This window comes from Callithrix jacchus, chromosome 14, assembly GCF_049354715.1.
Source record: "Callithrix jacchus isolate 240 chromosome 14, calJac240_pri, whole genome shotgun sequence".
In the NCBI taxonomy this organism is placed as follows: domain Eukaryota; kingdom Metazoa; phylum Chordata; class Mammalia; order Primates; family Cebidae; genus Callithrix; species Callithrix jacchus.
In genome coordinates, this window is record NC_133515.1 from 89,578,678 (window position 1) to 89,593,354 (window position 14,677).

General features: G+C 38.3%; 1 protein-coding gene across 44 annotated transcripts in view; it reads left to right on the forward strand.

Annotated features, from left to right (window-relative positions):
- Positions 1-14,677, forward strand: part of DTNB (dystrobrevin beta) — a 307,598-nt gene that overhangs the window by 49,920 nt on the left and 243,001 nt on the right. For all 44 annotated transcript variants that reach the window (XM_017964498.5, XM_035273002.3, XM_078349784.1 and 41 more), the window contains exons 3-4: positions 4,595-4,675; positions 11,018-11,231. In XM_017964498.5, the coding sequence (XP_017819987.1) occupies positions 4,595-4,675; positions 11,018-11,231 (295 nt within the window). The remainder of the gene's footprint in view (positions 1-4,594; positions 4,676-11,017; positions 11,232-14,677) is intronic.

Genomic DNA, 14,677 nt, shown 5'->3' on the forward strand with positions numbered 1-14,677 from the left:
TATCTCACTATTATTATTTATATCTTCTTGCTTATAAAAAGACTTTGAAGTTGATCCGGCTTCTACATTTGTCATTTTCCTAAAACTCTTCTCTTGTCTGGAAATAAAAGGAGGTGTTTGCAGTGCACTAAAATCTCATCTGAGGTTGCGTGTTTCTTTAACATTTTAAAAGAATAGAACTGTATCCTTTTTCATGAAAGCATAGTTACACAAAGTATAGGAAGCTGTCAGTGGGAATCAGCTTTGAGCCAATATCTCAATGAGAAATATTTTAGAAGTAGCTGCAGAGTTTTGCAAGGAGTAGTTGCCAGACATGGTGGCTCATGCCTGTAATCCCAGCTACTCAGGAGGCCGAAGTGGGAGGATCACTTGAGCTCCAGAGTTTGAGACTAGCCTGGGCAAAAAATAAAATAAAATGAAATAAAATAAAATAAAATAGTGAAGGATTATCCTTTGAGGCAGTGGGTGAGGACTTTACTTTCCTTCTAAGAAACCAGGAAAGATGATTGCTCCAGAATAAGGCAGACATATGGAAGGTTTTAGAACCTTTTAGTAGAATGTTGGCACAATATGATTTTAGTAAGATTCTAAGGCTATTGTTTGTATTTAACTCTTTGTGACTGCTCTTAGATCTCTAAAATTCTGTTGCAGCACGGCTCCCTAGAGTGTCTGAATTGTGTGCCATCCTACTAATGTCTGTACCTTTTTTCCACTGGGCTTTAGGGTGATGCAAGTTCATAAGAAATAGTGGCAAAGGAAAGCAGAGTGACACTTGATTCTTGACTGTTCCTGAAACTTCGGGGTAGAGATCTCTGGCAAACTTGGCTGGAGCACATGGAGTTTATCATTTTCCAAAAGTATTATAGCTAGTCTTGGACTTTTGTGATATTTGCAGTATTTCATCTTTTGCGGTATGCGAATCTGTCCCAGCACTGGAGAAATAGTCTAAAGAAAGGCAGTTATACCAGGTGCACTGACTTTTTCTTGTAGTTACTTTTCCATGAGCAAACATGGCCTAATAATTGCCTTGCAGTTTAATCAGTCATTAGTAACCTTTCTGTTCATCTGTTGGGAAGGAGCTTTCCTTTCCTAGCTGTTCACATTTGTTTTCTTAGTATTTCCCATAAAAATATTTCACAAAAATAAATATGTAGATGTTAAAATTACTCATGGTGATATAATGACAGGTTATTTATTAAATGCCCTTGAATCATTGCCACCATTCTTTCTTTCTTTTATTTTATTTTTTATTTTTTGAGACAGAGTTTCGCTCTTGTTACCCAGGCTGGAGTGCAATGGTGCGATCTTGGCTCACCGCAATCTCCGCCTCCTGGGTTCAGGCAATTCTCCTTCCTCAGCCTCCTGAGTAGCTGGGATTACAGGCACGCGCCACCATGCCCAGCTAATTTTTTGTATTTTTAGTAGAGACGGGGTTTCACCATGTTGACTAGGACGGTCTCGATCTCTTGACCTCGTGATCCACCCGCCTCGGCCTCCCCATTCTTTCTTTAAATCATCAGTTTAGTTTTTTACTAATTAATATTTAATGATTCCAATTTAGGCTGAGATAGTGATATATTAAGAAGCTAAATAAATAAAACAGAACTGAATAAATTTAAGAAAAGAACTGTAAAACTTATATGCTGACTATTATAAAACATTGTTGAAAGAAATTAAGGAAGACCCAAATAAATGAAAGACATTCTGTGTTGATGGGTTGGAGGATTTATTATTTATGAGAAGGCAGTATTGGCTGGGCACGGTGGCTCATGCCTGTGATCCCAGCACTTTGGGAGGCTGAGGCGGGTGGATCATGAGGTCAGAGATCAAGACCATCCTGGCCAACATGGTGAAACACTCTCTCTAAAAAAAAAAAAAAAAAAAAAAAAAAAAAAAGAAGGCAGTATTCTCTAAATTAACCTACAGACTCAATGCAATCCTCATAAACATCTCAACTGGATTTTTTTGTAGAAATGAATGGACCGGTCCTAAAATTCATATGGAAATTCAAATGATTCAGAATAGCCAAAACAATCTTGAAAATTAAGAACAAACTTGGAGGACTCACACTTTCTGATTTCAGAACTTACCACAAAGCTACAGTAATCCAGATTGTATGCTACTGGCATAAGGATGGACACATCCTGGAATTAAATCTGGAATTAAACCCATGTATCTTTGGTCAGTTGATTTTTTGACAAGGGTGGCAGAACCATTCACTGAGGGAAGAACAGTCTTTTGAACAAATGGTGAACTGGATATTCACATGCAGAAGAATGAATTTGGACCCCTACCTCACACCATGTTATAAATTAACTCAAAATGGATCATAGACCTAAATAGAAGATTTAAAACTGTATAACTCTTAGAAGAAAACACAGGTATACATCTTGACCTTGAATTAGGCAAAGTCATCTGGGACCTGACACCAAAAGCACAAATAACAAAAGAAAAAAAAATAGGCCAGCAGTGGTGGCTCATGCCTATAATTCCATCACATTGGGAGGGTGAGGCGGGCAGATATCTGAGTTCAGGAGTTTGAGACCAGCCTGCCAACATGGTGAAACCTCATCTCTACTAAAAGTACAAAAATTAGCCGGGTGCAATGGTGGTGGCCTGTAATCCCAGCTACTCTGGAGGCTGAGGTAGGAGAATTGCTTGAACCCAGGAGGCAGAAGTTGCAGTGAGCCAAGATTGTGCCACTGCACTCTAGCCTGGGCCACAAGAGTGAGACTCTGTCTCAAAACAACAACAACAACAACAACAACAACAACAACAAATAGATAAATGGGACATTATCAAAATGATAAACTTTTATACTTCAACAGAGACCACTAAAATCAAGAAGCCACTACCCACAGAATGGGAGAAAATATTTGCTAATCATATATCTCACAAGTGACTGGGATCTAAAGTATGTGAACAACATTTACAGCTCAGTGATAAAAAGACAACTCAATTAAAATGTGGGCAGGGCTGGGTGCAGTGTTGCAAGCCAGTAATCCTAGCCCTTTGGGAGGTTGAGGTAGGAGGATTGCTTAAGCCCAGGAGTTTGAGGCCATCCTGGGCAACATAGCAAGACTCTGTCTCTACAAAAAAAAAAAATTAAAAATTAGCTAGGCGTGGTAGGTAAAGTGACTGTTAAGGGTAAGAGGTTTCTTTTGGGGATGATGAAAATGTTGTAAATTGATTGTGGTGATGATTGCACAATTGTGTGTGTAGTAAACACTGTTCAGTTGCACGCTTTAAATGGGTGAATTGTATGGAATATGAATTATATTACAAATATATTTATATAATATAAAAATATACACTATATATTTACATATAATTTATATAATATAAAAATATATAACATATATGATATGTATATACATATATCTATTTTAGAGATAGGGTCTCGCTCTTTCCCCTTATTGAGTCAAAAGTTGCTGCCAGATTTTATAAGGGCAGGATAGGTGAAATAAATCTCACATTGGGGCCAACTCTATCTAACGCGACCTTAAAATTCAAGTAGACTTCATTTGCAGTAAATTTTAAAATGATAACAAAATGTGATATATAAACTCAAGTAAAATTTTAGGCTTTGGTCTAGATACTCTGGCTTACTCTTCAAATAGTCATTTATTTTGTTTATGCATTTTTTTGAGTCTAGACTCAGAACAGCATGTCTTGACTTTGCTTCATGATGCCTGAGATCTCAGCAGAAGATTCAAAGGCTCAGGGCTTGAATGATTTGAAGGCTTGCTAACCTGCGCATTTGGCAGTCGATGCTGTTTTGGTTGGTGGACTCAGTTCTTCTGCCTATGAGCCTCTCACTATGGCCTCTCCACATCACTCTGGGCTTTCTCATGGTATAGAATCTGGGTTCCCAGGGCAGGCATCCTGGAAGAGCAAGAGGGGAGCAAGCTTTGCCGTCTTCTATCATCTGTCTCCAGAAGTCCTACACTGTACTTCTGCTGCATCTGGGCAGTGAGGCAGTCACAGTGTCCTGGTCAGATTCCCATGGAAGGAAGGAATCTCTAGATCTTGATGGAGAGGGACAACATACTAGAAGCACATAAAATACTGCTCTGGAAATACTGTTGTGGACACTTTTTTAGGAAAATACAGACTGCCACAGACCTGGAAGGGGACCTTACAGGCAGCTGGTAGGTTCCCCCATTTCCCAGATGAGGACACCTATGCGCAGAGGCATGTGGCATGGCCACAGTTGCGTTCTGTGGTTGGTCAGGCTGGGACAGGCATGTACTTTTTCTGACTCTAGGCTTGGGTCTTTCCCACGATGCCACCCTGTTCCCCTTTCCTAATCACGTAGTTCACTCACCCATGTCATGAGTGTTTCTACCTTTGGAGTTTTCTCTGATGAACAAACAAGATATCAGGAGCAAGACTAGCAGAGCCCTGGCACATATTGGGCATGCACATGTTTCCTATTCTTTTCTCCCTCTGGTTTCTTTAATTGACCCTCCATTTTAAAACAGAAGTCCTAGCTGACTGATACACTATGGCAACACAGTAGAATGGAGCCACTTCCTAGCATTTGGAAACTAAATGGTAAATCCAGTTAGCATTTCTGTTTGCCTTTTTTCAGGTGCTCAGAATTTTGATGTCATACGACTATCAACTTACAGAACAGCCTGCAAATTACGATTTGTACAAAAACGATGCAACCGTGAGTCATTTCTACTCATTTCTATGATAGCTGGATAGAGTTTTCAATATTATAAAAGACTTCAACATGTTCTGGTCATATTGTAATGTTAATTGAACTATTTTTGTCTTAAGTGTTTATTAGTATGTAAGCTTTGTAATGAAAGAACTTGTCATTTTACTCTTTTGTTCCTCAAAATGTTTAACAAACTCAATAATGTAGCTAGTTTTGAGGTTGGTGTGGTATTAATGTTTTTTAAATGGGAGAATTGATTTCTGTGTCTTTTATTAAGGAAATGCTTTTATAAAATTATACTTTATACAAAATGTTTTATACAAATTAATACAATTTATCAGCTTCTGGAGGAAAAGAAAGATATTAATGTTTTTGATAAAGGTATAATTGAAATTGATTTACTTGATTAAGCTTAATATAATATGGATCAACCTTTTCTATAAATAATTGCTACCATATGGATTATAAAATAAAGCGTGTGTGTCTGTATATATGTATATGTATGTCTGTGGTTTATATGTAATCTTTCTTCTCTTTATTTCTGTGAAGACGAACTAACTCATGACAGAATTACTGTACTTTTCTTGTGTTTGTGTGTATCAGTGAAAACGTGTTTCATACAATGGAAAGAACATTAACCTTAGAATTGAATGTGTGCAGTGTTGAGAGCCTGACTAGGCTAGTTGCATTAATAATATAAAGTAAAAGATGCATTGTTCTAAAGGTTTTATTTTGTTACCTTTCACATAGGATTTTACAGTTGATCTGAAAAAAATTTTGAGAATGTACTGGATAAGTAGTAGTCAGTTTTCAAGGTATTTCTTATGTATGTTCAATTGTTCTTTCACTTTTTATTGAAAAGGTCAATAAATAGTCAATAAACAGAAGAAAATAAACAACTTTTTTCACTGCTAAAGAGTCTTCTCGCGCCAGGTGTGGTGGCTCAAGCCTGTAATCCCAGCACTTTGGGAGGCTGAGGTGGGTGGATCACATGGTGAAACCCCATCTTTACTAAAAATACAAAAAAAAATTAGCTGGGCATGGTGGTGCGTGCCTGTAATCCCAGCTACTCAGGAGGCTGAGGCAGGAGAATTGCCTGAACCCAGGAGGTGGAGGTTGCGGTGAGCTGAGATTGCGCCATTGCACTCCAGCCTGGGTAAGAAGAGCAAAACTCCATCTCAAAAAAAAAAAAAGTCTTCTCATATACAATCATTCGTGAATCTGTACAAGAATGGTCATGGCAGTGTCCATATATGAGAAGGTCTGCTTTTTGACCCTCTCTGTGTTCCACTGGACTGTTTGTCTGACCTTCTACCAATACCACACTGTTCTAATACCACACTGTTTCTTGTAGCAGTAACTACTATTAGAGTTTAGTAAATCTAGATGTCAGGCAAGGCAAGTCTTCCTACTTTGCTGTTTTTCTTTTTAGGATTCTCTGGAACAGTCTTCTTAACATTTATTTCCATGTAAATTTTAGAATCTGCTTGCCAATTTCTACTAAAACCAACAAAATAAAATAAATAATTCTCTCGTATTTTTTTTTCATTTCTTTCTTCAAGTATAATTTTCAAACAGTTAAATTCCTCTTTTACTGTACAGTCCTGCAGGGATTTTGATCCGGATCGTATTGAATCAGTAAATCAAGTTGGGGAAAATTGACATATTTCCAACACTGAGATTTCCTCTAATGAATGTGGTATATGTTCATCCCTAGAGCTATGTAGGTCTTTAATTTCTTTGCAGAGATGTTACACATCCTTCATTGGATTTTTTATTTTTGTAATTTTTATTTTTTGAATCAGAGTCACTCTGTCACTCAGGCTGAAGTGCAGCGGTACGATCTTGGCTCACTGCAACCTCTACCTCCTGGGTTCAAGAGGTTCTCCTGCCTCAGGCTTCCGAGTAGCTTGGATTACAGGCATGTACCATCATGCCCAGCTAATTTTTGTATTTTTAGTTGAGACAGGGTTTTGCCATGTTGGCCAGGCTGATCTCGAACTCTTGGCCTCAAGTGATCCACCCATCTTGGCCTCTCAAAATGCTGGGATTACAGTCATGAACCACCGTGCCTGGCCTCTTCATTGGATTTATTACTAGGTCTTCAATGGCATGATACTATTATTTTAAAATTTCATTGTTATGTTACTGATGTATAGAAGAAATACAGTGATCTTTATATCTTGATCTCCTTTCTAGCAGTTGTTCTCAACTCATATTAATTCATCTCTAGAATCTTTGATTTCTGTGTACATGGTTTTGTTATTTCTGAATAATGACAGCTTTATTTACTCATTTCCAATACACTGATGATTTCTTTATCTGCATATTTATCTTGGTTTGGCCTCAAGTACAATAGAAATGATGATAGTGAACATTCCTTATCTCATTCCCATGATCAGAGCAAAGCCTCTCATTTTACTATGAAGAAATATGATTTTGGCAAGTCCTTTGTAGGTAACATTTGTCTTAGCCTGTTTTCTGTTGCTTATAACAGAGTACCTGGAACTGGGTGATTTATAAAGAAAGAAATTTATTTTGTACGTTTATGAAAGGTCTAAGATTGTGGGGCCATATATGTTGAAAACCATCTTGGTGCTGGGGACTTTGCAGAGTCCAGAGGCCATGCACAGCATCCCATGGTGAGGAGACTGAGTGTGCTAGCGCAGGTCTCTCCTCCTTTTTTTATAAAGCCACCAGTTCACCGGGCGCGGTGGCTCACGCCTGTAATCCCAGCACTTTGGGAGGCCGAGGCGGGTGGATGACGAGGTCAAGAGATCGAGACCATCCTGGTCAACATGGTGAAACCCCATCTCTACTAAAAATACAAAAAAATTAGCTGGGCATGGTGGCGTGTGCCTATAATCCCAGCTACTCGGGAGGCTGAGGCAGGAGAATTGCCTGAACCCAGGAGGCAGAGGTTGCGGTGAGTTGAGATCGCGCCATTGCACTCCAGCCTGGGTAATAAGAGCGAAACTCCGTCTCAAAAATAAATAAATAAATAAAATAAAAAATAAAGCCACCAGTCCTACTCCCATGATAAGTTGTTAATTAATTAGTCCATTCATCCATGAGTAGATTAATCCATTCATGAAGGTAGAGCCCTCATGACTCAATCACCTCTTAAAGCCTACCTCTCAATACTGTCACACTGGGGATTAGGTTACATTTCAACATCATTTTTGCAGTGGACAAATATTCAAACTATGACAACCTTAATCAGATTAATTAAGAAAGTTTCCTGGTAGTGTGTTTATTTCTAAAGTTAAGGTTTCCTTTAAAAGTTGTCTTTTTGATAATAATTTCTAACTTAATTTCATTTTAATCAGAGAGCATGGTTCATATAATTTTAATCCTTTAAAATTTGTTGAGATTTGCTTTATGGCTCAGGATATGGTCTTTTTTTTTTTTTTTTTTTGAGACAGAGTCTCATTCTGTGGCCCGTACTGGAGTGCAGTGGTGAGATCTTGGCTCACTGTACTCTGCCTACCAGGTTCAAGCAATTCTCCTGTCTCAGCCTCCCAAGTGGCTGGGATTACAGGTGTGCACCACCACACCTGGCTAATTTTTGTATTTTTAGTAGAGATAGGGTTTCACCATGTTGGTCAGGCTTGTCTTGAACTCTGCACCTCAAGTGATCCACCTGCCTTGGCTTCCCAAAGTGCTGGGATTACAGGTGTGAGCCACTGTGCTCAGCCAAGGATGTGGTTAATTTTTATATATATCTTTTAGTACTTGAAAATAAAGCATATTCTCTCATCATTGGAGGCTGTACTTTATATAGTGCTCATTATGCCTGCTTTGTTGTGAAGTTTAATCGTCTACATCTGTACTTTTTGAGTGTTTATTTGCACTATTACTAAGAGAGGTGAGTTAATATCCCCCACTAAGCTTCTGAATTCCTTTGTGTCCCTTTGAGGTTCTGTTTATTTTTGTTTTATATGTTTTGAGACTATTCTATTAGATGTAAATAAATGTAAAGTTCATACATCTTCTTTTCTTTTTACTTTTTTTTAGGGTCTCACTTTCTCACTTTGTCATTCAGGTTGAAGTGCAGTAACACAATCATAGCTCACCAAAGCCTTGAAATCGTGGGCTGATCCTCCTGCTGTAGCCTCCGCAGTAGCTAAGGATACAGGCATATGCCACTGTGCCTAGCTATTTAAAAAATTTTTTTTGTGGAGATGGGGTTCCACTGTGTTCTTCAGCCTGGTCATGAACTCCTGGCTTCAACTGAAACTAGAAGTGGGATTACAGACATGAGCCACTGCGCCAAGCCTCTTATATCTTTCTTATGAATTAAAACTTAGGTCATTATTCAGTGACCCTGCGTATCTTTAACAATGTGTTTTGTTCCACCACTAAAAAATAAAATAAAATTCATGTATTATAAAATTCACCCTTTTAGAGTATATAGTCTTTTCATTGATTTTTAGTGTATCCATAGAGTTGTACAACCATCATTGCTATCATATTCTAGAACATTTTCATTACCCCAGTAATAAGCCACATACCCATTAACAGTCACTCCACATTCTTTTCATCTCCCATCTCTGGCAACTGCTAATGTACTTTTGAAAAATGGATTTGCCTATGTGGACATTTCATATAAATAGAATCTTACAATATGTTATCCTGTCTGGTATCTTTTACTTAAAATATGTTTTCAAGGTTTATCCATATTGCAGAATGTATCAGTACTTCATCCCCCACCTTTTTTTTTTTTTGAGATGGAGTCTTGCTTTGTGGCCCATGCTGGAGTGCAGTGGCACCATCTTGGCTCACTGCAACCTCTGCCTCCTGGGTTTGAGTGATTCTCCTGCCTCAGCTTCCCGAGTAGCTGGGATAATAGGTGCCTGTCACCTCACCCAGCTAATTTTTTTGTATTTTTAGTAGAGACAGGGTTTTGCCCCGTTGACCAGGCTGGTCTCAAACTCCTGACCTCAGGGGATCAGGACTTGGCCTCCTAAAGTGCTAGAAGTTTTCTTCTATTTTTAGTTTGTTGTGTTTTTATTATGAAAGGATATTTGATTTTTCCAAATGCAACTTCTATGTCTATTGAGTTGATCATGTGGTTTTACAAGCTCCCCCCTTTTTTTCTGTTACAAATAAAGTAACATCACCTTTACCATGGTTAGAAATTGTCATCGACTTATATTTAAACCTTTTTTATGTCTTTATGTTTTACGCATATTCCTTGCAAACAGCATATAGTTAGATTATTTAAAAAACGTGAATTTGCCAGTCTTTGTCTTTTAAGTGGTACGTTAGTAGGTTTATAGTTATTGCAATTAACTGATATATTTGGATCCACGCCAGCCATCTTTTTTTTTTTTTTTGCTATTTGTGCTACTTGTTCTGTGTTTCTTGCCTTCTTTTGGATTGATCAGTTGTATTTTCCTAATTTCAATTCTACCCCTAGTTTTTCAGTGTTGGAAAGTATACTTTCAGATTTTGTGTACTTGAAAATGTCTTTATTGAACCTTTTTTCCTGAAAGCTTTTTTTTAATACTAGATATACAATTTTGTTGGTGGTTTTGATTTCTTTTCAGTACATTAAAATTATCTGGCAGTCTTCTGCCTCCTTGCTGCTTGAAGTCAGGCGTCATTCTTATTTTTCTTTCAAAGAAATGTCTCTTTTCTGTCTAGTTGAGTATTGTTTACTTTTTTGGTGCACTTAGAAGTTGTTTTCATGTTCCATCCAGGAATTTTTGTCATTTTTCAAGAGGAGTGTAGACCCAAATACCCAGCCTACTTTATTACTGAAAATGAGATTTAAAAGAAAGTCAGCCTCTTAAATGATAGAGGAAATAGGCAATAGAAAAATTTATTTTTGGCAGAGCTATGAGTTGTTGAGAGCTACGAGTCGCCTGTAAAGCATGTTAATATTTTACTTAATGTAGTTGTATTTCTCTCTCTTCTTAGGATTATAAAGTTTGAGTCGTAAACTGTTTCTTTAGTTGCTAGGTTAAAGTAATACAATAAAGTGATTCAAGATGATACAGCAAATTTTCAAAAAGGGTAGAAATTCTCATAAGTAGTTCTTGATCTTCTTTTCTCCAGTTATCCATTGCTAGGAATTGCATGGGTTGCTGTTTGCAAAGACATGAAATACTGACTATTTACATGTGGAGTCTGGAAGTGGTCCTTCCCCTACCGCTGTGGTGACTCCTTGATGTTGTCTGGGACTGAAGTTCTTTATTTGACCACAGAATGTTTTTCTCCTCATTGTTGGCTAGAAAGTTTCTTCTCTTAAACTTAAGAACTAGTTGATAAATTTAAGAGTCCTATTGTGAATGTAGTACCACACTTTAGAATTGTTGACAGTTTATTTTCTTTGTCTTTTAGTTCATCTTGTTGATATCTGGAACATGATTGAAGCCTTCCGAGACAATGGCCTTAATACACTGGACCATGCCACTGAGATCAGTGTGTCCCGCCTGGAAACTGTCATCTCCTCCATCTACTATCAGTTGAACAAGCGCCTTCCTTCTACTCACCAAATTAGTGTGGAACAATCTATCAGCCTCCTCCTCAACTTTATGATTGCTGCATATGACAGGCTAGTACCTTCCCTTACATGCTTACTTCATTTTAAGAACACCTGTCTGAATCATTCTTCTTCCATACTGCCTTGCTAAGGGCTGGCAATTTAGAATCACAGTTAAAAGGGAAATTATTCAGGGCAAGCCCTTCTAGAAACTGGTTCATAGTGACTTACTGTCCTAGAGCGTGGCATATATTAAACTTCGGAATATTATGGAGAATCACAACATTTGAGATGTATGGTTTGGGAAAATTACAGGCACCTTAATACAGCTGTTCTCTAGCTCATGAAAAAGGCTAAGTTCTGAATTTGATTATGGGGCTTTCTATTTGACTTTTAAGGCTCTTTCTTTTTTTTTTTTCCTATGCCTAGTTCATTCAGAAGGCTAATCTTTTTTTACTCTGTAATATCAAATGTTGGACTATAATTTTCTCTCTTTTTTTTTTTTTTGAGATGGAGTTTCGCTCTTGTTGCCCAGGCTGGAGTGCAATGGCGCGATCTGGGCTCACCGCAGCCTCCGCCTCCCGGGTTCAAGTGATTCTCCTGCCTCATTCTCCTGAGTAGCTGGGATTACAGGAATGCACCACCATACTTAGCTAATTTTGTATTTTTTTTTGAGACGGAGTTTCACTCTCGTTACTCAGACTGGAGTGCAATGGCGTGATCTCGGCTCACCGCAACCTCCGCCTCCTGGGTTCAAGCAATTCTCCTGCCTCAGCCTCCCGAGTAGCTGGGACTACAGGCATGTGCCACCATGCCCAGCTAATTTTTGCATTTTTAGTAGAGATGGTTTCACTGTGTTGACCAGGATGGTCTTGATCTCTTGACCTCATGATCCACCCGCCTCGGCCTCCCAAAGTGCTGGGATTATAGGTGTGAGCCACTGCACCTGCCTAATTTTGTATTTTTAGTAGAGACAGGGTTTCTCCTTTTTGGTCAGGTTGCTCTCGAACTCCTGACCTAAGGTGATCCACCCCGTCAGCCTCCCAAAGTGCTGGGATTACAGGCATGAGCCACTGTGCCCAGCCAAATTGATTTTCTCTTTATGTCTAGGAACCTATTTTAAATTATTTCAATGCAGAACATAGTTTAGTAGATCTTAAAACAAAAGAAGAGAGCTATTTAAATGTACTCCAATTAAAAGGGAAATGATTTGCTGTACTTACATTTATAGAGAAGTAAGTTGGTATTGTAAAGAATGAAAAAAAAAATTGTAAAGCACAGATTATGATTGTGGAAGTACAGAGGTTAAATGGTGATGTTCTATGAACTAAGAGTTCTAGTTTCTGATACTTTGTTACTTACAAATCCCCTTTCTATTTCCAACCTTGGTATCAGTTCAGTGTCTTTAGCTGTAAGTAGTAGAAAGCCTACCCATGTGGCCTTTTTTAATAAGAATATGGGTACAGGCTGACAAACTTAGGGGTCCAGAGGCAGGCCAGCCCCTGATCTTGGTTGCATTAGAGCTCTGGCTTCATTTCTTTGAGTGGCTTTGCCCTCTACTTATATCAGCTCTATCCTTAGGCTGACTTCACAAAACGCCTGTGAGCAGCTGCTACTAAAGGCCTCCTCTTTGAAGTTGAGGTTAAGGAAGAGTTGGCTTCTTTCAACACCAAGCAAAAGTACCCAAATCTTCCTCCAGAACTATGTACTTTGCCAGGTATATGTAGGTGTTAGGCTTTATAGCTCAAACAAATCAGAATTTGTGCCTCTGGAGCAGAGAGTGGTTTAATTCTTACCCCAACCCCATGGTGCCATATGTGGGGGATGGATTAGATATGAGGAGACCCCTGTGTTCACCATGCATTTCATGAAGGGCATCATACACTTGTGGTTCCCTTTCTCATTGAGTGGCCTCACCAGCCACTCAGTTACTTAAACCTGAAACCTGAGAATCATTTATAACTCTTCGTTCTACCTCAGTCCCACACCCAGTTGGTTGCCAAGGTCTGTTCTTTCTTCCTCTCGAATATCTCTCAAATCTATCTGCTTCTCTCCATCTGCACTGCTACCATCCCAGACCATCTTCCTTTTTTCCCTGAACTACTGCCATGGCTTCTGACTGATCTTTGTGTGTGTACTCTTTCTTCCTTCATTTACTCATTCATTCTTAGAAATAATAAACGTTCATGCACACACTAACTCAGAAACTTGAACATTGACCCTGGCTTGCAGTATCTCCATCCTTGACAAAATCAGGATGTTCACTTAGGTGCAGGTCAGTGGGATAAGACAGGAGAGGATAGTTTTTGTTGTTTTTCATTCCCTCTTGCATTTTCAAGCTTCCATCAGAGTTATTTTCCCTCTGCCTGAAGAATAATATGCTTTGGTATTTCCTTTGTGCAAGCAGATTGTGACTTACAAATGTGGCTAACAACATTAGCTTAGTTTTTGTTAGAAAATTTCACCATCATTCTTTAAGAGTATTTTTACTTGGTGTACAGTTCTTCATTGACAATGTTTTTCTTTCAACATTTTAAGAATGTTGTTCCAATATCCATATGTTTTCATTATTTCTGTTGAGAAGTCAATTGTAGGTGTAATCTTTGCTGGTAATCTCTTCATGTCCTGTGGCAACTTTTAAGATTTTCTTTGTGTTTCTGGTTTTAAACAATGTTACCATGGTAAGTCATGGTGTGACTTTGTATTTATCCTACTTGTTGTTCATTGAGCTTTCTGTACATGTGGTTTGATAGGTATTATCTGTTTTTTAAAATTCTCAGTCATTTTCTCTTCATACATTGTTTATTCCCAATACTCTCCTCTCTTCTGAGACTTTCTTATTTAAAAAAAGTTCATTACCACATAATATTGTTCTGAGACTTTAAATAAATGTATAGTATGCCTCTTACTGTCTCCTCAATATTTTTTCTATCTTTTGTGAATTTGGTATCAATTTTTCATTCTGGGCTTTGTTCTCAGTAATTTATCTTATAATATATCTTCCAATTTACTTACCCTCTTTTTGCCAATGACTAATCTGCTCTCAAACCCAACAGGTCCTTTTACTTTAAAAAAAAATTGTTGATTTATTTATTTACGAGTTGGCATTTTGCTCATCTTGCCCAGGCTGGAGTGCAATGGTGCAATCTCGACTCACCACAACTTCCGCCTCCTGGGTTCAAGCGATTCTGCTGCCTCAGCTTCCTAAGTAGCTGGGATTACAGGTGCACACCGCCACACCCAGCTAATTTTTTATATTTTAGTAGAGACGGAGTTTCACTGTGTTGTCCAGGCTGGTCTCAAACTCCTGAGCTCAGGTGATCCGCCTGCCTTGGTCTCCCAAAGTGCTGGGATTACAGGTATGAGCCACCATGCCCAGCCCCAAACCCACCAGGTTCTTAATTTTAATGATTTTATTTTTTAGTTTAAACATTTATATATGATAGATTTTTAAAAATTGTTTTGGTTTCCAGTTCTCTACCAAATAACTCATTCTGGTCTCTTATTCCTTAAATATA